This window comes from Triturus cristatus, chromosome 4_1 (genome assembly GCF_964204655.1).
Source record: "Triturus cristatus chromosome 4_1, aTriCri1.1, whole genome shotgun sequence".
NCBI lineage: Eukaryota > Metazoa > Chordata > Amphibia > Caudata > Salamandridae > Triturus > Triturus cristatus.
Window position 1 is genome coordinate 1,242,875,419 of NC_140585.1, and position 26,288 is coordinate 1,242,901,706.

Below are 26,288 nucleotides of genomic sequence, written 5' to 3' on the forward strand. Positions count from 1 at the left end.
GGGGTTAGCTTGTCTACAAAGTGCTTATAGAAGTGAGCGGTATAGCCGTCGGGCCCAGGCGCCTTGTGGAGCTTGAGACGCTTTATGGCGTTCCGCACTTCCTCCTCAGAGATAGGTTCGTCCAGCCGCTCCCGGTCCAGCGCTGATAGCTGGGGGCACTCCACCCCATCGAGATACGCTGCTTGTACGTCTTGCGCCAGCGGGTCCCCCCAATACAGCTCGCCATAGAAATCCCTAAAGGCTCTAGTCTTCGCCGTCTCCTCGTGTGTGACCTGGTCTGGTCCTACCCGAATGCCACCCACATAGGATTTCGCACGCTGAATTCGAAGCTTTCGAGCCAACTGAGAACCCACCTTGTCCCCCTGTTCATACCCAGCGCGCCGAAGCCTCAGCAATGTATATTCCGCCCTGGCGCTGTAAATCGCCCGCAATTTACCCCTCACCGCCGTAAGACGTCGCTGTAGGTCGCGAGTGGGCTTATCTTTGTGTCTGCCCTCCAACCCCCGGAGTTCTTCCTCTAGGGCCTCCCGCTCCAGTGCCTGTTGTCTCCGCAGCGACGCCTGTAGTTGGATGCATTTGCCCCTCATCACCGCCTTGAACGCGTCCCACGTGTTCTGATATGAGGTGTCTTCAGGTGGGTTGCCCTGGAAGTACTCCCCTATGGCCTCGGTCAGCTCCACCCTCCGTACCTGGTCTCGCAGGAGGTCCCCAGGAAAGTACCATCTGCCTTGTCCCCGCACCCCCCACTGGAGCTCCAATAGAACCATCCCATGGTCTGAGACCGAGATGGGGAGAATCTGCGCCCCCGTCGCCTTCCCCACTAATGCTTGGCTAATGAAAATGTAGTCTATTCGAGTGTACGTCCGATGAACATGGGAGTAGAAAGTATAGTCCTTTGCCGTCCCGTGGAGAGCCCGCCACCCATCTCGCAGACCCAGGGAATCGAAGCGATCCTTGACTCGCTTGGAAAACACTGATGACCTGACCCCCGTAGCGTGGGAGCCGTCCAGGAGGCCATCCCACAGGCAGTTAAAGTCCCCCATCAGAATGATGGGGCCCTCCGCGAACCCGCCCAGGGACCCCAACATGCGTGCAGTGAACACCGCCTGTCCCGTGTTCGGAGCATACATGACCGCAATTGTGCATAGTTGGCCCTGAAGCCGCCCCTTGAGCATGAGCCACCTCCCCTCCTTATCTCTGTGTGTATCCACGACTTGAAAGGGTGTGGAGCTATGGAACAGTATCGCCACCCCATTATGTTTGGTGTTGGCCGCTGAGTGAAAAATCTGCGGGAATGCCCTATGCTTGAGCCTACCCACATCCTCCCTTGTAAGGTGCGTTTCCTGCAGAGCAACTACCTTAACCTGCCTATCCACAATATACTTCAGGACCTGCTGTCTCTTCTGGGGTGCGTTCAAGCCCTTCACGTTCCATGTAGCCCACGTTACCATCTGAAGTGAGTGAGAACCCCCCTCTCCACCCCGTGTTGTGGGATCCAACTATACCAGACCTCAGCGCCTCTCCGCCTCCGCCCCTCGGCCCCCCCTTCTGATGCCTCGCCGCCCCTCCCTAGACCCTCACCAAGTCGTCGTTGCAGCCTACACCTTTCACCCTCCTCCCCGCCCGCTCCCCCCCACCACAAAGACCCGACCATGGAACCCCACGAACCTTGGGTACTTCCAGGGAATGTAACCAAGACCCCGCCCCATCGAACTCCTAACCTCATCCACTTGCTCCGCAACCGGCCGAGCATCAACAACATGTGTGCCAGACAAAGGGCTCTAGAGAAAAACAAAAACCTCAGTGTCCATGTAACCTCAGTGTCCATGTGGAGACTGCCGCACCTCTCTCCTGATTCATCGCAGTCCCGTCACCATCCACCTGGCCTCGCCGCTCGGGTATTCGGGTCCCTCCCGACTGGAGGACCCCCCGCGGTCGCTCCTGAACTGCATCCCGGAGAATCCCGTACCCCCAGCACGCGACCTCTACTCACGGTGGGGCCCTCCTCGCTGGCGATGCGCCCTGCGCCACTGCTCCCCCTGTGAGCCGACTGCCACTGCTCCGGACGGCCCCGGGCCGCCTCCTTCCACCGGTTCCGTAGGGAGGCCCAGGATACGCAGCCCCTCCCCCAGTTCTGTGATGTGGTGTCGTTTATTTTGCCGTTCAAAGCTGAGCCAGAAGGGATAGGTCCAACGATAGCGCACATTGTCCTCCCTGAGTTTGCTGGTCACCGGGCGGAGCTGCTGCCTTCGTACTAGGGTGGCCTGCGACAAGTCCTGATATAGAGAGCAGCTGTAGCCCTGGAACGAGACCTCCTTCTTCCTAGCCGCTTCCAGGATGGCCTCCTTGACTGGGAAGGCGTGCAGCTTTGCCAGGACATCCCTAGGTCTCCGGCGTTCGCCGTGAACCGGTGGTCCGACCCTGTGCACCCGGTCCAGTTTTATTTTCAGGTCTGGCCTGTTCACCACCTCCCCAAAGAGGCCAATAATAAACGCCTCCAGGTCCGAACCCTCTGCGCCCTCTTCCAAGTCTCTCACCCGTATATTCTCCCTCCGGGAACGATCCTCCAAGTCCTCTAGCTTCAGGGCAGACTGCGCCAGCTGAGCGCGGAGCTCCGAGCACTCCGTCCGGGAAGCCTGAGTGGCGCTATCCAGGGTTTGCACCTTCTCCTCCACCTCCAGGATTCGAGACCCCACGGCGTCCACATCGCGGCACAGATCACCGAGCTTCTCCGTTAGGTCCCCACGCAGTTGGTCCAGGCTGGCGTGGAGGTCCCGTTCAAGTTCACCACATAGATCCCTCTTGAAGTCCCGGAGCGTGGCCACCAGGTCGTCCTTCGTCAAGGCCATGCTGTCTCCTCCGCCCGGACCTCCCTCGTCTGTGGTGCTGGAGAGCGCCTGGAAGTACTTCGCCACGCGGTTTTCCTGTGGCTTCTGCGCCTTTTTTGTCGGGGGCGCACGGGACGACCTCCCCATCAGACCGTCCCCTCCGTGCCTCGCGCCGTCGCCACCACCAATCCTATGGCCCCGTTGCGACCGACCTCCACTGCTCGGCCACCGAGACCCCGGAAGCTGGAGCAGGGACCGACTTGTCTCCGCCTGCCGCCTCTAGACGCTCAGCTGATTCCACGGGCCGTGCCTCAAAGTCCTCTCCAGCGCCGACCAACCCCTACATCACAAAGCGCCCTTCACACCCAGCGCGCCAGAGAACCAGTGTAATGGAGGCTCCCCCGATGCTGCCAAATGTCTTACTTGGCCGCCATCTTGGAGTCAGGCACCGCCTCGCGCCCGGACGCGCGGAGATCGCCCCCGGCGTCTCCGCTCCCTCCAGCCTGCATCGGTCTTCGTCAGGGTGCACCACTCGTCTCCCGTTGGCCAGCCGTCCCTCCTCATGAGCGCTGTGATGGCCGCAATCTCCGCTTCCTCGTGCGAGTCCCACGGTAAGGTGGCTCCGCGCGCTGTCCCTCCCTTCGGCGCCGGCAAGATTAACCTCCCTCCAGCCGCGGCGGTCACTCCCGCTGCGCGGTCATCGCGACAAGCCTCCAATCACTCCCCTGGGTCCGGGTGGGCCGCCGCTCGGCGATCGGTCGCGGCCCTCCGCCGCCATTTTGCTCGCTCGCTGCTCCCGGGTCAGTGCTCGCTCTCTAGCCGCACCGGGGCCACCACATCCTCACCGCCGGTCCATTCGCCTCCACAAGTGTCCCGCGAGTGTTTTCCCCGCAGTGCGCCAGTCCAGAGCCCCCGTCTAGCCGCTTACAGGAGTCCGTGGGGCCGGAGCTGACTCGGTGCACTACCAGTCAGCCATCTTACTTGGCCACGCCGCGAGAGGAGTTTTTGAATATGATCCCATTGGCTTTGAATGGGTTGAGACAAAGATGGCTACTAATTGCATCACATGTTGATCCAACCTCACTTTGTTTCCAGCAACTAGCTCATCAGAAACATGGTCTGGATCTGATGTTTCCTCACTTTGGTCTTTCCCAGGAATACATTGACTGAAATCTGATTCCAGGACTGGATCTTCCAACACTAATCTACAGTAGAAGAGGTTCAGTAACTAGTACTCTTGAAAGATCCGTCTATCTTGTACTGAGATAGGAATATTTCAAAAAATGACATTTGCAGAGCAGTCACCTGAATGGCAGCCTGCTTTTAGTATGCACTACTTTATTACTCCAGGTAAAGAATACATATTTTGGGAGTGTATGCACAACTTAAAATTTAACTACCTTTTAAAAGTATTCTCCTGTAATTCCCGATGCCCTGTATGGGTAGATTAATGTGCAATTATAATGAGTTAAAGTTCTGATGGTGAAAGGAAAATGAGTTAATTGTGATTCTAGTTCTTTATTATAGTAATCTTCATTGATTTCATAGATATCACACCATCATAAAACCAGGAGAATTAACATAATCCTGATTTAAGATTAAGTTTAAGCATTTGTTGTAGACACGGAGTCAAATGAGACACATGCTCTAGAAAAAACCCAAGAACAATTTAGAAAAATATTTAGTTTATACAATTTTAGTCACCAAGAACTTAATAATCGGTTAAGTTCTTTAGATGCAGTCACATTTTACAGTAAAAACAGAAAATGACAGCTGTCCGATTTGAGGCAAGAACCTCGAACGCAGTAATGTTGTTCTATGGGAGAAACATTCTCTGCATAGGGTGGCTTGCAAACGAGTTACAGGACTGTTCTTATAGACTTAAGGCGAGTAGGGCCCAAGGTTCTAAAAAGCACCAAGAGTTCAGTTTTACCTGCCCTGCGATGTTTGGGTGCAGAGGTGCTTTCAGCAGTGGTAGCCTTGGATGCTACACTCTGTAGTCAATGTGAAAAGTACCTGTGTAAAAGAGGCTACGAGGGGGAACTGGTGGACCAGTCCAGCAGAACCCAAAGGGAGGAGGGGGGATTCCCACTCTTGGGGGTCGCAGTTTCAATGAACTTGGGCTGGTGGGCTCTGGGGCATAGGTTTTTGTCTGGCGGGTTGTCTAGTTTGAGGCTCCTATGGTTCACGGTGTACCTGCAGAAAAGGAAGAAGAATCACAGCGAGACCACTTCTGGCGTGGAGCTGGGCTCTAGTGAAATCCCTCAACGTGCTGGCCGGTTTTGGCAACGGTGGTGTTTTGGCTGAATACAGACGAGCCTTTGTGCTTGCAACAGGCTCGATACCTCGGGTATTAGTGTAGGGCGGCTCCTACCATCTCCAAACTTGGTGGGGAGTGATGAATCTGACCTGCTGAAGTATGGTAACCTCTTCATAGGTGGCTGCTGCATCGGTGGACCTAGTGGTCAACCTATCGGTGGACCAGACTTCGCGTTTGGTGGCTGTAGGGAAGTGGCTTCTCCACTTCAAGGGAGAAGCTGGCTGGTTGACTAAGTGCTGGCAGCCTTCCGAGGCTTTTGCAATAATCACAGCTTCAGGTTGAGTAGCGTCTGGGTGATTGTCGGGACAGGAGCAGGCAGCGTTTGGTGCCACAATCCTCAGCTAAAGCAAAAACCAAAGGAAATGATGGACGGAGTGTTGAACATTGCAAGCACTCACCCCCAGTCAACTGATCTGGGTTTAATCCATCACCGTTCTTTAGCCCACTCTGCCACCCCAGTTCAGACATGGCCATATGCAAATCAGTCTGACCCTGTGCCTCATGGGAACAGTCCAGCCCGAACTGCCAAGCCATGTCTTCCCTGGACCGGAAACAAGCTTCCTAGGACCGGTTTCTGGCAATCCTCAGCTAATCATCTGTTCTCGCGTTCTTCAGTTCTTCTTTGTCCTTCTTTTGGAGTTAGTTGATTCTGAGTTCGACTCAGTTGAATCTGAGTTCCAAAGTGCAATGTATAGTGCACTCTGCCTTAGGGTTGTGAGGCCTGCTATAGGGGTGACTTACCTATACTGAATGCAGTATTTGTGAGCACGTGTTTTCACATTTCTTTGCACCATTCCCTGCAGCCTGCAATGGCAGTCTACATAAGTTTGGTGGTGGGTGCCTTAGGGTGTCGCAATACATGCTGCAGCCCTTAGGCACCCTTTTAGTACCCATGCCCCTTACAGAGGTGCTAATGGTCCTGCCAATTGTGGACCAATTGAACAGTTACTTGTTTTAGGGAAAGAGCAATGGCTTTGGGGACTTGTTTGACAGGAACTCAGTTCACTTGAGTCAAATTTGCATCAAATACCGGGCAAAAATTGGGGGTGACAAGTCAAAAAGGGGTACTTTCCTATAACCAGATATTAAACATTGTTTGAGGGGGTGTGGCCTGGGAGCACATGGAGTAGGACATGTCTTGTTGTAGCTCCAGACTCCTGGGGCCTTTCAATAGCTCCTGAAGGTGCCGGACCTGGCCCGCGGTGATATGGCTATCCCAGGGGCATACGAAGGATGAGTGACCTGCTGCGAGGAGCTGAGGCCTAGGCATCAGCTAGGTTGGAAGAGCTGCGACCCACCTGGACCTCTGCCAGTGAGTGATCTGCTGCTTGGGCAGGCTGGAAGCATGCCCTTGCTATGCCCAGGGGGGACTGGCCTTGATATGCCTCTGGGACCTAGGGAGTGCTGCACTTTGGACGCGGATCAGCAGTCTTTCAGCCCTTCGCCCCTAACTTGTTAATGGTAGCAGTTTTGCGCGGGGACTGTTTCTTTGTGGCCTGCCCCTGGTGTGTGCATCACTGAGGGGTCTCCCCATCGCATCTGCTGCCATAGCGGCTGCTTCCTGCCAACTGAGTGCCCGCCATTGACTTTCATGCCCACCTTGTGGTAGACCATCCCTTTCATGTGTGGAGTGGCTGTGAGAAAGTGGCTCTGTGTATACTGTTCCCAAATAGGTACAGTGTGTATAGAGTCCACAGTACCCAGAGGTTTGGCAGAGGCTAAAGTTAGATATAACCTTACTCTCTAAAGTGGTAGCTTGGTTGAGCAGTAAGGCAGTATCAGGGGACAGTGTTAAGCATTTGTTGTACACACTCAGTCAGCAAATGGTCTCACACACTCAATAACTGAACTCTAGGCCAGTGGTTTATATATAAAAAATATATGCTTGTTTTGTTTTAGAACCAACAATAGGTATCAAAATATACTTTCTCAGAATGAGATGCTGTAGGTAATTACTTTTGGAATATGCAATTGGCTTTTGTATAAAGTTAAAGGTTGTTGCAATAGGCAACACAATTTCAAACACCATAATGCATTGAGTTCAATGGAAGTTTTAAGTTATTTGCAATAGATTACTTTAAGGATTACTTTTGTAATTCCAGGACTGGATCCGAGATTCAGTCCTGGGTTAGTTCTTAGAAACAAGTGATAAAAGTCGACTTAGTTACCGTTATGATTTTTAGACAATATTTAGCTATTTTAAAAGTGGACACCTAGAAAATATTTCATAGAAAACAGTCCATGATTTCCTAGGGAAGAAACTTCAAGTTGCAGGTATAGTATGTTTTGTAATCCAGTACTGGGTACCTAGACTCAGTACTGGGATCTCTATCTAAAACAGGTAAGTAATTACGTTTTCACAGTTTGTACGATTTTAAAAGAATATTTGAAGTTTGCAAAAATCGACACCAGAAATTTCACAGAAAAACAGTCAATGATTTCCTATGGAAGAAAATTGGGTTACTGGTAAGTACGGTTGTGAATATTTTTCAGGGTCAGTGCTGGGTAACAAGATCCAGCACTGGGATCTCACCTAAGAGCAGGTGAGTAATTTTGTTTTCGTTACTCGACTGAGTTTTGGTGAATATTTCAAGTTTTGAAGACTCCACACTTAGAAGAAATTTCAGAAGAAACCAGTCAATGTTACCCTATGGAGAAAATTGATTTATCAGCTTTCAGGTAAGTACTTGACTGGCAAAGCTAAGGTTCTGGGCACAGACTCGCGGGGGGGGGGGGTCTCCCAGGGTCAGGTAGGTACAGTTGTTACACTCTCTGCGGCACAGTGGCAGCTGGGTGCAGAGTGAGTTAGGCCCAATGTTATCCTATGGGAGGCAGGGGGGGCCTTGGTTAGTGGCTGCTGACTAGCAGGCCACGCGGCTGTGGGAAGCTGGGCTCCTGGTCACTTGCTCAGGGCAAATGGGGAAGTAGATAGGTGCAAAGGTTACACTGCCAGGGCCACTCGGGCCGCTGGGTGCAGGGTGCTTTTGGGCCTTCGAGCGCTCAATTGATTTCATTGGGAAAGCTCCGGTTTAGAAAAAGACTGCAAGCTCGGGGACGAAGATTCTTCAGGTGCCACCACCACTTCGAGAGGTAAGTTGGGTAGTTGGAGGATAGGTAGGTGCCCAGGAGTTGGGCACATGGGGCCACAGGGCGCCAGGTGCAGGGGTGCCTTTTGGTGTCAGTAAATCTTACCCTCTGTTTATCGCGGTTGGGGGGGGTACCTGGTTCTGAGGCTGCAGGCGTCGTCAGGAGCGTCGAGGGAAGTCCTTGGGTGCCGGACTCTGGGTCACAGTTGCTGGGGGGTCGTCCTCGTGGTCTTGGTTCACTCCGGCACATGCCCGGCTTGGCGGGTGCAGGGTTCGCGGTTCCGGTCAGATGCCAGGGATTAGATGCTGAGTTTGAGCAGAGCCTCTGCTCATGGGAGTCCCAGGTGCTTAGAGCCAAAGGGTAGCCAGGTCCTCCGGGGTTTGTGAGATTGCTAGCCACAAGAGGTGCTGGGTTGTAGCAGAAGCAGGTTCGAGGGTCGAAAGGCCGGTAGGGCTGGGGCTAAAGCAGATAGTGTCTTCCTCTTAGCAACTGCACGGCAGGTCTTCTTTCTTCTTGCTCTTTTTGTAGTTTGGAATCTGGGGAAGGAAGGTTCAGGGTGCCCCTAAATACTAGATTTAGGGGCGTTACAGGTAGGTAACGGGCAGTGACCAATGGGTTCCTGTCCTGGGGCGGGTACACCCCCTATTCTGCCACTCTCCACTGGGAGGTGGGCAGAAGCCCAGTCCTGATTGGGTAGGGCCTCCCATCTTCAAGATGACGAGCGCCCGGAGATATGCTTCACCTCGCCTACCCCACCTGAGGGGTGGGGTTGGCAGGCTGGCACATCCCCTGTCCTTATTTGGGGTTTCCGGCCAGGCTTCCCGCCAGAGTGGGGGTTGCAAGTGGCCTGGGGAAGCTCACAGAGGCCTTTGAAGCTTCCCCCTGTCCATCCTGAGGGAGGAGACCTAGCACCTCGCCCAGGATGTGCATTGTTGCAGGCCCTTAAGAGCAGGGGCTCTCCTACCCAGGGGTCCAGCAACATGTCTGCTGTGTGGCAGCCTCTCAGACCAGACGTGGATTGTAGGTTAGGTTTCAGGGGGCATCTCTAAGATGCCCTCTCTGGTGCTTGGTACATTAAATCCCACACTGGCATCAGTGCGGGTATAATGATACCAAACTTCTCAGTCTTCAGTGTTGCCATTATGGTGCTGTGGAGTTTGTGTTTGACGAGCTCTTGGCACCATGTACTCTTAAATGGCAGCACTGCACTTACAGGGCCCAGGAATGGACCTGGGCACTGTAGGGGCACAGGGCTCATGCTCCTGTGCCCACACCACTGGCATAGGGCACCCAGCTAGAGGGGTGGCTGATGTATGCCAGGGCAGTGTAGGTGGTGGGCATGGCACATAGGGATGTGTGCCATGTTGACTCTTTGATTTGTCTTGTACCCAGACACTCAGCCTGCAAGGGCAGTGTGTGTGTGTTAGGGTACAGGGCCTCTAAGGGTGGTACAATGAGTGCTGCTGCCCTTTGAGGCCTTCCCTCGTCACAAGGCCCTGGGTACCTGGGGTACCATTTACCAGGGGCTGACATGTGGCCAGGGTTTGCCAATTTGGGTTTGATGTTTTTGTTTAGGGAAGGTACATGGGCCCTGGGCACCTGATTGGCAGGAGTCCAGGGCACACTCAGTCAAAGTACATTCAGCAATTCAGTAAAAAGTGGGGGCATACCATGCAAGAAAGATGGCACTTTCTCACAGTGGCACATCTGTGATTGCTTTGTTTGCCGAAGGCACCATACTGGGTGAACGCTGCAGCAGTGGCCTGATCCACCAATCAATGGGCTTGTTCACCTTCCCACACTTCGCCACGTCTGGGGAGGCGCTGGAGGGTCGACTCCCATGAGAGTGGAAAGAGGGGACTGCAACCTCTTAGACTGTCATGGAGCACTGTACTCTCCTCCCTGTGGTTCCTGGGTCAGGTGCCATGTCTCAAGTACCTTCCCTATAGCCCTTACACCGAAACCTGCACTGGAACTTCTTTGGCTGGCCAATTCAACTGCTGCCTCTGCAACACTCCTCCCCGGGGCTGCTGCTGTGTGGACTGTGATCCATTGGGCATCTGTACGCCTGCTGGTCTCCCTCTGATAGAATCCCCTCTATTTTTCCCATCTCTGCTCTCACAGCGGACAGCTGTCCTGCCCCGTGGCAAGATGAGGGACACCCGAGCGGGCCTGCAAGAGACAACCCAGTTACCTCACTCTGGAGTAAGGCATCAGCGTAGGACGCAGCTCCTGCCGCTTCGCCTCCACCTAGTATGAAGTTTGCCATATCATTGGTGCCAATCTCTCAAGACTAAATGGACCGCTTTCTGCAAGACATTTATAGCAAGATTGAGTCTCTGAAATTGGATTTTAAGTCCTGCTTTAGAGAGATCTGTCGCGAGGTCACTGATCTGGGAGGACGAGCGAATGACCTAGAGCGTACAGCCAACGCTTGCTCTGAAGACCAAGAAATGCTTTGGCAGAGGGTGGCGATGTTGGAAGAACACATCACGCTCCAGCTGAAACAGGAGGACCTTGAAAATCGGAACCGGCTGGAACAACATCCGCATCAGGGGGTGCCGAAGGGAGCAGAGGGGACTGATATCATGGCGTCTACTGCTGAGCTTTTCCGTGTGATACGCGGGGAAGATGATGCCTCCCCTCCAGCGTTGGACAGGGCACATCGTGGGGCATCTCTTCTGGAAGAATTGAGTCCACCCCGGACATTCTGACATGTCCATTTCTTTGTTAAAAAGGAGGCCATTATGAGAGGGCTCAGAGTAGAGCTACCCGCTAGTACCATGGTTTATTCTGTTCAACTCTTACAGGACTTCTCCCCTATTACACTTTGCATCGCAGGGACTTCCAGCCAATCACTGACAAGTTGTGGAACCTCAACATACATTACCAATGGGGCCATCCTTTTTTTCTCATGTTCACATGGGAGGGCAAGAGATGAGCAATCCGCTCCTTGGTCAAAGGCAAGTAGCTGCTCAGGATCCAGGCAAACCCACCGACGGTCGCACTATCACGTTCTGGACTCCTCCTTCCCCCGCACACCCAAGGGAGTCCCTGAGGCCTGTCTGGTCTCTTGTGCCGTCCCACCGCACGGACAGGGCCCACAAAGCAGCGGCATCTCAAGATACCAAAAATTATATTTTTCAGTACCTCCATGAAATGAACTCAACCCCTTCTCAAGCTCCCTCGACTACAGGTTCTCTGACTTTTCTCTACCGATTGATCCGACTCTGGATGGAGAGGGAGCAATGCAGGAGTCCCACATTGTTGGGCAACCCTTGACACTTTGAGTCCCAGAGCACAGGACCCTGGGACTTTGCCTGGCGGCCTGAGGCCGGTGCGGCAATGTGCACTGGCTTGTTCTGCTCTTTATGACTGTGTTGGACTAGGAGTGCAGGGCTCACATTAGCTGGAGCTGCCTTAGCTGGTGGCTTAGATCGTGGCCGGCTGCGGGGGTCCAGGATGCGTGGACCACGTCTTGGATCTGTTATCTACTTTGTCCTGTGATGGGATTCTTTCCCTGCGGCCATTAGGTTACCTCCTGCTGCTGCCCCCGCCCCCGGTTCACACCTCTGGAGCGTGACTTCTCCATTGTGGCTGGCGTACTTGTTAGCTGGTCGCAGCAACCCTTGAATGGAGCGCTTCTGAGGGCGATGCCTCCCTAATGGGATACGAGTATGCCATCCCTAACAAACCCTTTCATCTATATTACATGACACAGCCACCAACCCTCCTCCCCCTCTCGTTGGCCTCCCGACACACTAAATTGCTCCCTTAATGTGGAGTGTCTGAATCTCCCAAAAAAAGGAAACCAATATGGCGCGATCTCCTTTCACACGACCCAGTCGTCATATTCCTCCAGGAGTCTAATATTCTGAAGGCCGACAGCCCACATATGCTTCACCCAAAATACCCACATTTTAGTTTGCATGTACCCCCCAGAACAGCGGTGGTGACCATTATGTGTAAGGCAGGCTTCTGCACATAAGACAGTGAGCGATACCCATGGTTGTTTTGTGAAACTTACCATACAACGCGGCTCACACTGCCTCACTCTTGAATGTTTATGCCCCCAATCAGGCGCAGGATCATTTCCTTAGAAACTACTGCGTGACCAGCTGACATCTGTGGAGGACGGTATCTTCATGGGTTGGGTTTTAAGCTTGGTCTGGGACCCTCGGCTGGATCATACCGCTTTCATCTTTCAGTGTGCGGGGGCAATATCGGCAGCACTCAATACACATTGTGGATGAGGGCTTGGTTAATGTCTGGAGGTACAACCAAATCACAGGGAGGGGCAGAAGGACGATAAAGGTCCAGCACACGCGTCCCCAAAACTGTAGACACACATAGAAGTGTGCAGTTCCTCTATAAGAGCAGTTCGTGGAACCTGAGGGATCAAGTCAGGGGATCTGATCCTTCAGGAGCAAAAGACCTCACACATCCCAAGGGGTGTCATGCTTCATCAGGCAGCTCTTCGTTGGGCCGGCGCTGCTATGCCCAACGGGCCCCACAGGGGGACTGTTTGCTGAAGATCTTTTGAGCTGCCGTAGTGAAGTGTGGTGTTTTATGTGAGGGTGTCTGTTAGTGAATAGGGTGGTGGGTTAAAATGACTCTAGGTTTTCATAAGGCAAATGTTTAGTGTGTGGAACCCTTGATCACGCTAAAAACAAATGTAGGCCAGAGTGGAAATAATGGTCCACATTTGCTCTAAATAGAAGTGTTGGTCAACATGTTTCTTGCCAAAGATTGTCCAAAAGGATCAAGGCAATTTGTCAGGACCGTGAAAAAACTAAACTACTCATGGGGAGGGGGACGATTAGGGGCATATGTGTTATCTAAAACCCTACCAGTCCCAGTGCATTAGAGTATATTAGAGCAATCACCTCCATTGCTATTGCCCGAATACTGGAATCCGATCTGGTTGAGGCGGGTTTACCCTCTGAAATTAAATCTCTTGAGCATCTTGACCAGACTGCCCCCTCCCATTGTAACAGGAGACAGCTGGCCCTGCTGCATGGCCAACTGCGTACCCGCCGAACGAATAAAGCAGAGAGTGCTTGCTTGCTTTGAGACTGTGAAACTATGAAGGGGGTAGATAAAGTGGGAGCAATCTTGGCACGCAAAGTACGACAGTAACATACTCGTACACACATATTCAAGATCAAGACCATCACCAGTGACTGGGTTACCACTGAACAGGCAAAGCAACATGCCTTTATATGATTTTTTTTTCCTTTTTTTAATCAGGCCCTTTACTCGGAGGACCTGTTATCAAGCACGCTCATAGATTTCTACCTTGCCTCTTGCACTTGGGATCCTATTGACCCGGCCCACACGTAACTTTTGGAGTCCGCCATTTCCCTGGCTGAACTACAGCAGGCTCTAAAGAATCTGCCGATTAGGTTAAACTCCTGGGCCTGACGGGCTCCCGGTAACCTTCTGTTGAGCCTTTTGTCCCTCTCCTCCAGGACCGCCTCCTGTGGCTCTTTAATACATTCTCTTCAGAAACAGGCCTCACCCTGACTATGGCGGTGGCAGGAAATGCTCTCATCCTTAAGCTCCGCTTACTGTCCCATTGTACTTTTAAATACTGATGCTAAACTCTATACCAAGATGTTGGCGAATTGCCTGGATCCAGATCTTCCTGGCTTGATTGACTTGACCAGCTTGGCGTCATCCATAACTGGCATGGGGTGGATAGCATCCTCCGGATCGCCCATTTAGTGGAAGACTCTTTGTCGTGCTATAAACGGACAAAGGCCTTTGAGTCAGCTGGCCATTTCTTACAGCGGTGCTACAGAGAATTCGTCTGGTTCCGAGCATGATATCTCTCCCTATGGCTTCCTCCCATGCGACCACTGCTGTTCGAGTACATGTTCTTCACATAAAGCCAATATGCCTGATGGGCACCGGCAGACAGTCTGATCTCCCGCACCTATCAAGTTCTCCAGCATTCCGGTAAAAACACTCTCATGCATATCAAACACACTCTCATGCATATCAAACACACTCTCATGCATATCAAACCCAATGGCGCTCTAATTCATCCCGCAAAAGCAATGGGAGACGCTCTGGCGAGATCTCCCCAGAATACACTGCAGACTGCCTACAAACTGACGGGATGGTGGTACTATACACCCACCCGCCTTCCTGCCATTTTATTGCACTACATCGGATATTTGCTAGCTCTGTAAGGCAGCCCCAGGAGATTTTCAACACATTTGGTGTTGGTGTTTGGGAATAATCACTTCTTGGTAAGAAATTCTGGGCCTAATCAAGGGTGTGCTGGCCTTCCTCCTACCAAACTCCTCTATTACTGTTATCTTAGGTATGCCGCCTATGGAACTTGAGACTATGACAGACGGATTGGCGCCGGAGGGTTTGAATGAATCTAGGTTTGCCTGGATTGTGAAACTGAACTGTTTGATATGACTCTTGCACTTCCCTCCCGCCAACCTCACTCCCTTGTTTACCAGGTGACAACAGGGTCTCCTTGCCTTTGGACTCACTCAGCTACTTCGACCATTTACACCCCGTTGTTTGTATTTCACGGTTTTGCTTTAATTGCAAAGTCTATGCGAAATTCTCGGAGCTATTCTGTTTAACTGATATTCCTTCTTGTCACACTTGTAGGATACATATTGTGTTATTGTCTGATGGCAACAGTGACTGAAGACACTGTCTAAACACATTACATGTAATGATTTCTCTGTTGAAGACTATTGGTAATAAAAAAAAATTGTTAGAGGCCGGGGTCTTGTGATGGCAATGATATACGCAGCACAGAGTTGGGCTAGCCCAGTGTTACCAATGACCAGAGACTAGAGTAATGTGCACTGGTGCTTAGCAGCAGAGTAAGTGGTGTACACAGTGAGAATTAAGTTCACATCTACACTTTAGCACCCCGTGTTTATGCTTGAATGTCCAAACACACAAATAATGAAATGTGGTCTAAAAATAGATATGCATTTTTAATAATGTGGACTAAATAGTTTTCAAGTATTCTGGGATACAGTGCAAAGGCTGAAGTTTATTAATGTATGTGAATTTAAAGAATGAAGATGGTGAACTGAGGTTACAAGTGTATTTTTTTTCTTTTTTTTATGGCAGCATACACGTGCACAACATTCATGGTTGCTTTGATTTTTTTAATGTATTATCTAGGTGTGCAAAGTTTCTAGTCACAAAGGCGGAGTTGGAGCTTCAGCGCACTGAATTAGAGCTGTGCCAGTTGGATCTGCAACAGGTGCTCTTTCTGCTGGAATCTGGCACAGGTGAGTGCAAAATTACTGTTTGCAAAACCCTAATCTCTAGCCCATTAAGCTGCAGGTAATTAAAGATAAAAAGATATTCCAACAATGAAGTGTTTTTAATTTAAAAAAGAAAAATTCCTCAGATTACATTACGTTTTGAAAATACCACCCATTCCTCATGGATGTATGCTATTGTCTACTGTGTTGAATGTTATTCTAACCAATGAAATGGGCGGGAGAATTATGTGCAGTGCTCTGAAGAGGAGACTTAAGGAAAAACCCAGAATTCCAAGTAATTCAAATAGTCTTCCCCTACAACGGGGCTGTGAATTTCAAACTTAAAGATTTTACTCCCACTGTAGAAACACAGTCCTTTACATACATTTTGACTAGACACACAAGGGAGCTCACTGTCATTCTATACATAGTACATTAGTCGAATTGTTCAATTGACCTTACACTAGGTTGTGACCCAACAACAATCGGGACTCATCTAATTTCTTTTCCTCACTGCTCCCATCTGTTTCAGTTCGTGCAGAAAATGAATTTACTGTTTCCACCCAGCATGCAATGTCTTGGTGTTCATTTTCGTCTGACCTGATCTATCTTATTCTCCTTTCCTCTGCAAGTCATGTTTGGTCATAGCCTTCAGCCATGTAGAGTTCTCAGTTGCTCTGGAAAATCCAATGTATTGCTTTACCCCTTTTGCCCAGCACCAAGGCCAACATAGCAAATTTATATGAAACTTTGTGTTTCTTAGGTTTGGGAATAACGACACACAATGCTTTTACGTAGTAGTTGTAACTCTTCAGGATTGTAGTTACCTCATCCCAGTAATTCCGGAGAGGCCTGCATTCCTAGAGCATTTGGAAGAATGTTGCATTTGTATCTTCACTTCTAGGACAGGCAGGAATCTGTCTGTAAATACTCGATGGAGTTTCAATGGTGTAACGGAGATACAATGTAATATGTCAAAATGTGATGTAGGAAGCTGGCTCTTTATGATGTACCAAAAAGAGTCATGTCATATGCAACGAGTCCAGGTGTTCCCTTACTAGTGGACCGGGGCTTTCTCTAGCAATCCCAAGGGGCTTTTCTAGGGGATAGTGTGGTCGAGCAGCTTTCGGGTTTTCAGAGAGGACTGTTGGACATCTGCAAAATACACACAGTCAGTAAATGATGCACATTTATCAAAATAACCTGTATCTTTATATATATTTAGGCACCAGAACGAATATTATCAGGCAAGTAAGTTTTGCAAGAGAAATACTTCACGTTTTCAAAAGTGTGCACTTTTAAGTAGCTGCAATGTTATTCTATGGGAAGAAAAACCAGTATGGCATACAGGTAGAGTACAGTGACTTACAATACCAATCTTCTGGACTTAAGGTGAATATGGGACAAGGTCCAAGGCAGCACCAGAAGGTCACCTCCAGCGGTACTAGAACAGCCGGGTGCAGTACAGATGTTAATCTATAGGGATCTGTTTAGGTGAAAAGAGGCTGCAGGTTTCGACTGGGAAGCCAGCCGGGCTGAACCAACAGTGGGGCTCAGGCCCCACAATGCTCTAGGACGTGCGGACACCTTCGGTCCTCTTCTCCATGGGCGATGGTGCAGAGGTGTCCTTGGGTGGCAGGTTTTTGTCACCGGGAGCAGTCAAGGCGAGGGAGCCTGCAAACAGAGGCTGCAGCCAGTGTCAAGGTCCGTGTCGGGAAAAACCCAAGGTGGGCTTCAAGTGTGGAGGGGCTGGGGACCCCATTCGCCCGCTTCAGCTTAGGATAGTCGGCTCGGGTGCAGTTGTGCCTTCCAGCATCTGGTTTTCGCGGTCTTGGAGCCTCAACTCAGTCTTTGGTCCCTGCAGAATGCAGGAGAGCAGCCTGCTGTTCCACAGGAGTTCCTGGTTCTTGGGTGAAGTGTTGGCAGTTCTCCCAGGCTTTGGAGACACCGCACCTGCAGGACAAGTTGTGTTTTGGTGCAATTGTCGCAGTCAGGAAGTAGGCCGGCACGGTTGGCACCTAGTCAGTTGCTGGGGGCTTCTTTTCTTGCGACTCTTCACAGGTCTTCTTTCAGGTCGGCAGTATCTGACTTTCTGGTGCCAGTGGCTGTAAATGTTGTATTTAGGGGTGTTAGGGGAGTGTAGGGTTGTAGCCAAATTGCTGCCTACCCCTGAGTTTACTAGTCCCCTTATATGGCCACTTCCTGTGTGGGTAGTGGACATAACCCAGTCCCAGAATTCATAGGTTTGCTGTAAGAGGCTGGCTTTGTATATGATATTGCCATTTGATGGTAATACCGTGCACAGAGTCCAGGGGTTCCCCAAAAGTGTACGGGGCTCAATGTAAAACCCAAAGTGCTCTATTAGTGGTAGTGTGGGCGAGCAGCCTTAGGCCTAACACAGAGGAGTGTACAACATTTATTGTACAACAGTGATCAATAATGGGGACACAACTCAAGAAGGAGATCCAGACAAATTTTAAAGAAGTATACTTGGTGTCTACATTATTTCAAGACTTTCATAATGAGGTAAGTAAGCTTTTAATAAAAATACGTTTCACTTTGAAAAATCGTCACTTGGAATGTTTTCAAAACAGTTCAATGTTATCCTGTGAGAAACTCTTTTAAGGTTTATCTGGTAAGTACGCTCCTTACAGTTCCAGTCTTCGGGACCAAAGGTCAGCAGTGGGCAAGAAGTAGGTGAGTACCAACACTGCACCACCAGTGGCACGGGAGCAGCTGGGTGCAGAGGTTGAACTCTGATTTCAGCCCAATGCTTTATAATGGTGACTGGGAGTCCTTGGAGCCATGCTGCTTGCAGGTAAGTGGAACGGTTGCAGGGTCTAAGGTTTGGATGTTAGGACCTACACAGGGTGGCACACAAAGTGGCACCAAACATACACCACCAGTCGCACAGGGGCGGCCGGGTGCAGGGTGCAAACACAGTGTTGGGCGCCCAATGTAATCCTGATGAGTGTCTTCTTTTGGGAAATAGGCTGCAGGCGTCAAACGGGAGGATCCAGACAGAACAGCAGCACTGCTAAGTTGAGGTGTTGGGGGTCCCAGGGGCACCGCTGGCTGAGCTCACCAAAGCACGGGGGCTGCAGGTGCAGTGGTGCCTCTAGTCATCAATTCTTTCTACTGGACCGGTTGCAAAGCGGAGAGGGTGGGGAGCCCTTCAGACTCACCCTGCAGGTGCCGTCTTGGGTGGGGGGGGGAGCGGGACAGGTCAGGAGAGGTCGTCCAACACTGGATTCAGAGTCATGGTCGAAGGGGAGACTTCACTGGGCATTTGGGCCACTCTGGCTCAGTCCGTGGGCTTCCGGTGCAGAGTGGGCATGAGTCTGGTATCCTCCTGGGTCCTCTCCTGTGATTGCAGCCAGAGTTGCATACCGAAGGTGGTGGGCTCTTTGAAGCTTGCTGCTTTGGGAATGCTAATTTACAGGCCCTCTTGTGGGAGAGGGTGTAAACACCAGGCTTTGGTTCTGACCTCCTGAAAGCAAAGGCCCTCAGCCTTGGGGAGGTGGGGGGGGGGGCGGGGGGGAAGGTCCAGAAACTAGTCTCTGGTGGCAGGCTGGCTAAGACCAGTCAGCCAGCACACTAGTAGTTGGTAGGTCTTCAGGAGGCACCTTTAAGGTTCCCTCTGGGTGCATGTATTAATAAATCCAACACTGGAATCAGTGTGCGTTTATTAACTAGATAGGTTTCATGCCAAACAACTGTTTTCAGTGAAGCCATTAAGTAGCTGGGGAACTAGTTTCCACCAGTGTCCAGGCCATTTTCTTAAAATGGCCTCCCTGATTGCTTGTACTGGCAGGAATTGGACTGACCAGCCGAGGGGCATATCTGCTCGTGCAGTTATCCCTACACACGTAATAGTGTACTCTGCCTTAGGGATGTAAGGCCTGCTGAAGGGATGAATAGCCTATACTGCTTGCAGTGTCTGCAGGCATGACACACAGGGGTGTCTGTCATGTCGTATTTTCACTTTTGGCTGCACCAAGACATGCAGCCTGCAGTGGCAGCCTATGGGTGTTAGGTGAGGGGTCACTTAAAGGTGCCATAATATGTGCTGCAGCCCTTGCAGACCCTCTTTAGTACATCAAGCCCTAGGTACCAGGTGTACCATTTACTAGGGACTTGGAGGATGCTAAAGGAATTGCCAATTGGAGTACAACTGCACAGTTTTGGGAAAGAGATCTGACACTGGAGACCTGGTTAGCGAGAACCCAGTGCACTTCCAGGCCAAATCACATGAAACACCAGCCAAAATGTTGGGGCGACCATGTCACAAAAGGGGCACAGAACCTGCATGTAATAACTTGAATCTAGCATTACTGGCTATCAATTGGACTGTGAACAGGCAATCCCCATGCTTTATCTGAGATGGGCTCCTATAGATCTGCCTTCAATAGTCGTACGCTGAGGGGAAGTTTAACTTCAACCCAATTAAGGGCTTTATTTGCATAATCTAGATCAGAGCTTACAACCATAAACACTTTCCAGAAGCTCTTCCAGCATCTCAGACACTGGTGTCACAGATGAAATTTAGGTCCATAGCTCCCTGTCAGCTTGGCAATTTGCAGAATTGTCCCTTGCCAACCTCAAATTACCTACATGTACCGCCTAAATGTAATCAACATATCAGGTGGGTACAAGTCCTTCAACTCAAGACACCCGTCTTCATTCTATTGTGACATAGCCCTGTACTGGATAATATCTGTAAATTGCTACAGCTACCAGATCTGTAATGATCTGGAGACTAGAAAATGTTTGAGTATTCTCTTGACTGTCATTTTTCACGGTTATGACACTTTTTGGCAATCATGACGCAGTCTTATCGGCTGGTTCTCTAGCATTAAGCGGGAGCAGTTTGTTGTGCCTCTTGGGAGATTTTGCTCTCAATTTCCATCTTCTCTACACCAATGAAGGGCATGTTGGAGTTGCGTTGCTATGTAATAGAACTGTATATTGGGAAGACTCAACCCTGTACAATCTGCACTCTTACCCCACCACCAAACTCCCCCACCCCCTCAACCCATAAAGTCAGTTTAATTAAATGAATAGGTATTGAGTTCTTTGAATGTTGATCTGTGGCTAGGACAGAGACTTTTATATAGCGTTTATAAGCTTCACATGATAAACTATGTTGGCTAGTGCAGCTCTGCCCATCCCCGATAGTGACAGCAAATTGCCAAAGCGAAGAAGTTCTTAGCCGTTGGAGAACTTTTTCCATATTGTAGGAGTATTGTTTTCCCAAGGTGTGCAATCTGCATATCTAAGTATGTGAATGTTTTAGTTTCCCATGTTATCCTGACATTTGAAAGTTTTTAGGGGCACAATCTGATATATAGCTGAAGGGAATAGGACTGTTTTGCGCATGTTGAGTCTCACACCTAATGGGTGCAGCTCCTGTAATAATCTAGGGAACACCTCAATTTGGTGCGTCAGGCATATGAAGGTGTCCTCAGCATACAACGACTCACCATGGGTCGTACCGTCTATTTTTATCCCCCCAGTCCTTCATATATTCACAGAGGGTCTACCACAAAGCGATAGCAGCTCCTCTGCCTTGTGCCCCCGTCTGTGGTACAGCTATCAGATACCAAGCCTCATGACTTCACTTTGGGTACAGGTTCTGTATTGATCAATTTAATCCAGCTCCTGATCTGTGGACCAGATCCAATTTGTTTCGAAATCTGCATGCATGTAATCCCATCCTGTTTTAAAAGCTTTATCTGTATCCAAGACAGGGGTCCTGTAGTTCACATTCAGTCATCCTATCTGTATGATATGGTGCTGTGGTCTAATACGGCAATGTGCTCTGCAGTGAGTGACTGGATGTCAAGGTTGCCCAAGAACCTCCTTATCTGGGTTTCCAAAATGGGTATTCTATATACTTTTTGTTTTTTTTGTTTTTTTACAAACGTATAAACTGTTGACAAATAATCAACAAGCATTTGCAGCGCGTTAGGTCTCACATTTGCGAGAGTTTAAGGTATTGTCAATGTAATTGACCATTGCATTTTCTTTATAGATTTGTTTTTAAAACCGTTAAAAAGCATTGTCATTTACAATGTCAATAGGTTAAACTCTCGCAAATGCGTGACCTATTGCATTACTTCCTGTTGCAGTGGAAGAGGATGCGAACTCTGAGGAGTCCGCTGTAGTGACCCACGACGAACAAAAGGAAGGTGCGGCTCGCCGAAGTCTATTTTTTAAATATTTTTGTAAGATTCTGGTTATCAGCACGGCACATCACCTGTGTTGCGCTGTAGGAGAAAATCATTAAAGAAAATAGTGGTGACATAGTGTAAAGAAAACATACGTGGAACTACACAAGTGAAAGGGCCAGTCCCCGTGGGAGGTTACAAATGTAGGCAAGGAGATACTAAGGAAGGGCTAGCAAGGCTATTAACGAATCAGAAGCCAACATTTGCTAAGGCAAATGAGACAAGCCAATGAAAAATATGGGCGGAGAGTGGCAGAGCTTCAAGTCCATACCTGAATACAGCATGCCGCCCAGCTTAACCTAAAAAGCGAGTTGTGGCAGTCTGACATAAACATGGTACAAATGATTGCATTATTAAATATATATATAAAATCATACAAATTCCATAGATCAATTTTTATATATAAAAACACATTCTTTAATCATTATTGTAAATCTTCCATGAATCAATTAAAAAAATCCTGATTCTATTAAGAATCAAGGTTTACATCAAAATTTTACTTCAAAAATAAATTCAAAAACTTAATTCAAGATCCAAAATCAAGAGATCCAGATGTCTATGTGCAGCAAAAGTGATGCAGTCATCACAAAGGAATAATTTGTCAAGCATATTTCATCCAAACCCAAAAACAGTCAAAATGTGTCGCAGCGTCGCTGTCAGCTGCTTCTTCAGGGCTTTTGGAAATTAACACAAAAGCAACAATTTATAAATAAGAGGGTTTTTTTTGTGTGTATTGACAATGATTAAATGTCTTTTATCCAAGAATTGATCCATGGAAGATGATTACATAAAAAAAATAAACTAGTAATAAACAATATGGCAATAAATTTGGATTTTGTACAATCTGTAGATCAGACTGCCCCAAATTTATTTTAAGGGCTCTCCGCCGACTTTAACATTTATTACAGTGGAAATTGTTGCTTAATAATGTGCAATGTTTCAGTTTATAGCAGCTTGGGTTGCTGCTTTTGGAACCATCCGGTCTGTTAGATGATATAGTTGAGAAGGTGCTTTCCTTTCATAACTCCCACACTAACATTTTACCAGGTCTAGTGCCGTCTTTATATAGTATTTCATGTAGTCTCTGTGGGTAAGTGTATCTAGCGCCTCAGTTTTCGTCCTCTTAACAATTAGTAATACGTGGGTATTTGGAGTAGTCTGTTCCTTCTCCGTTCATTTTATGTCACAACTGTCTTTTTATCCCATCAATAGTACTTTAAACTTTAGTACTCATACATACATTCCCCTCGCAATGGACCTTTCAATGTCCCCCACTCGTTAGCCTTGGTAGCAATGAGCCCCAGTTGTCCTCAAAATATGAACTAGTTGTTTAAACCCCGGGTCCTGTAAAGCCTCTGGCAACAAACACTATGTAGGTATACTAGTGTATGGAATTGTCATCTTGGATTTGATTAGGAGCAGAGAGTGATTTAAGTGTCAAAGTTAGATGTGAAGGTGTGTGTGACTAGGATACAGTCTAACCTACTGTAGGTGTCTTGTACTGGTTAATGATATAAGCTTGCCATAGCTTTAGTATGCAACGCATTCTAGGTTGTTCATGCATCTGCTAATTCCTAAGTCGGTTCAGGTTTTTTGTGGGGCCTGAACGGGTGCCTATCGAGACTGTCATCCAGAGTGCAATTGACCCTCCTCCCCCAAAATCACAAATGAGGGCTGTAGGAAAATATGATCTGCTTTTATGGTTACTCCCTACTTTTTGCCTGGTGCTAAGCTGTTACTGACTAGTCTGACTGGAATCCTGCTAATCAGTGTGAGAAAGTGCCATCTTTCTTACATGGTTTGCCCCCACGTTTTGCTGAATGTACTTTGAGCGTGCCCTGGACTCCTACCAGTCAGGTGCCCAGGGCCTATGTTCCTTCCCTAAACACACAAAACCCAAATTGGCAAACCCTGGCCACATGTCAGCCCCTGGTAAATGGTACCCTAGGTACCCAGGGCCTTGTGACCAGGGTAAGCCTCTAAGGGCTGCAGCACTCATTGTGCCACCCTTAGAGGCCCTGTACCCTTACACACACACACTGCCCTTGCAGGCTGGGTGTCTGGGTGCAAGACAAAACGGAGTCGACATGGCACACACCCCTGTGCCATGCCCATCACCTACACTGCCATGGCATATATCAGCCACCCCTCTAGCTGGGTGCCCTATGCCAATGGTGTGGGCGCAGGAGCCCTGTGCCCCTACAGTACCCAGGTCCATTCCTGGGCACTAAGTGCAGTGCTGCCATTTAAGAGTACATGGTGCTGAGAGCTCGTCAAACACTAACTCCACAGCACAATAATGGCAACACTGAAGACTGAAGTTTGGTATCAAACTTCTCAGCACATTAAACCCACACTGATGCCAGTGTGGGATTTAATGTACCAAGCACCCCAGAGGGCATCTTAGAGATGCCCCCTAAAACCTAACCTACAATCCACGTCTGTTCTGAGGCTGCCTAGGCTGCCACACAGCAGACCTGTTGCTGGACCCCTGGGTAGGAGAGCCCCTGCTCTCCTTGGCCTGCAGCAATGCACATCCAGGACGAGGTGCTAAATCTCCTCCCCCAGGATGGGCAGGGGAAAGCTTCAAAGGCATTCCGCCTTTGTGACCTTCCCCAGGCCACTGCAACCCCCCCACTCTGGCGGAAAGCTTGGCCGGAAACGCTAAATAAGGACAGGGGATGTGCCAGCCTGTCAACCCCACCCCTCAGGTAGGGGAGGCGAGGTGAAGCACATCTCCTGGCTCTCGCCATCTTGAAGATGGGAAGCCCTACCCTATCCGGACTAGGCTACTGCCCCCCTCCCACAGGAGAGAGGCAGGATAGGGGGTGTACCAACCCCAGGACAGGGACCCATTGGTCCCTGCCCTTCACCTACCTGTAACGCCCCTAAATCTAGTATTTAGGGGCACCCTGAACCTTCCTTCCCCAGAGTCCAGATTCCAAAATCCGAAGAAGAGCTAGAAGAAAGAAGACCTGCCCTGCAGCTGCTAAGAAGAGGAAGACACCAACTGCTTTGGCCCCAGCCCTACCGGCCTGTCGACCCTCAAACCTGCTCCTGCTCCAACCCGGCATCTCTTGTGGCCAGCAACCTCACAAACCCCGGAGGACCTGGCTGCCTTTTGACTCTAAAACCCTGGGACTCCCATGAGTAGAGGCTCTACTCAGAATCTACTTCTAATCCCTGGCAGCAGCCCGGAACCGCGAACCCAGCACACTCTGCACCAGCCAAGCCTGGTCTGTGGCGGAGTGAACAAAGACCACGAGGACGACCCCACGGCGACTGTGACCCCGAGTCCGGCACCCAAGGACCTCCCTCGACACTCCTGAAGAAGCCTGCAGCCTCAGAACAAGGTGCCCCCCCAACCGCGATCAACAGAGGGTAAGATTTCCTGACACCAAAAGGCACCCCTGCACCCAGCGCCCCGCGGCCCCCTGTGCCCAATCCCGGGGTACCTACCTATCCTCCAACTACCCAACTTACCTCTCAAAGTGGTGGTGGCACCTGAAGAATCCTCGTCCCCGAGCTTGCAGTCTTTTTCTAAACCGGAGATTTCCCATTGAAATCAATTGAGCGCCCGAAGGCTCAAAAGCACCCTGCACCCAGCCGCCCGAGTGGCCCTGGCAGTGCAACCTCTACACCGATCTACTTCCCCAATTGCCCTGAGGAAGTGACCAGGAGCCCAGGTCCCACAGCTGCGTGGCCTGCTAGTCAGTGCCCACCAACCAAGGCCCCCCTACCTCTCATAGGATAACATTGGGCCTAACTCTCTCTACACCCGGCCGCCCTTGGGTCGCTGAGGGTGAACCAACTGTACCTACTTGACCCTGGGAGACCCCTGAGTCTATGCCAAGAACCTTAACTCTGCCAGTCGAGTACTTACCTTTAAACCGATACCTCCATTTTCTCCATAGGGAAACATTGACTGGCTTTTTCCTGAAATTTCTTTTAAGTGTGGACTTTTCAAAACTTAAAATATTCACCAAAAATCAGCAGAGTAACGAAAAAGAAAATACTCACCTGCTCTTAGGTGAGCTCCCAGTGCTGGATCTTAGTGCCCAGCACTGACTGAAATACTTACAACTGTACTTACCAGTAACCCAATATTCTTCCATAGGAAATCATTGACTGTTTTTCTGTGAAATTTCTTCTAAGTGTCAATTTCTGCAATTTTTAAATATTCTTTAAAAATCGTACAATATCTGAAAACGTAATTACTTACCTGTTTTGGATAAAGGTCCCAGTACTGAGTCTAGGCACCCAGTACTGGATTATAAAAGTAACGAGAACATACTATACCTGCAACTTGAATTTTCTGCCATAGGGAACCATTGACAGTTTTCTATAAAATATTTTCTAATTGTCAACTTTTAAAATGGCAAAATATTGTCTAAAAATCATCACAGTAATTAAGTCGACTTTTATCACTTGATTCCGAGTACTGACCCAGGACTGAATCTAGGATCCAGTCTTGGAATTCCAAAAGTAATCCTAAAAGTAATCTGTGGCAAATAACTTGAAACTTCCATTGAACTCAATGCATTATTGTGTTTAGAATTGTGTTGCCTAT

General features: G+C 49.5%; 1 protein-coding gene across 1 annotated transcript in view; it reads left to right on the forward strand.

Annotated features, from left to right (window-relative positions):
* The window catches only part of ESPL1 (extra spindle pole bodies like 1, separase), a 470,161-nt gene that overhangs the window by 211,357 nt on the left and 232,516 nt on the right, over nt 1–26,288 (forward strand). Inside the window, exon 17 of the mRNA XM_085654666.1 lies at nt 15,403–15,512. Within this exon, the coding sequence (XP_085510792.1) occupies nt 15,403–15,512 (110 nt within the window). The remainder of the gene's footprint in view (nt 1–15,402; nt 15,513–26,288) is intronic.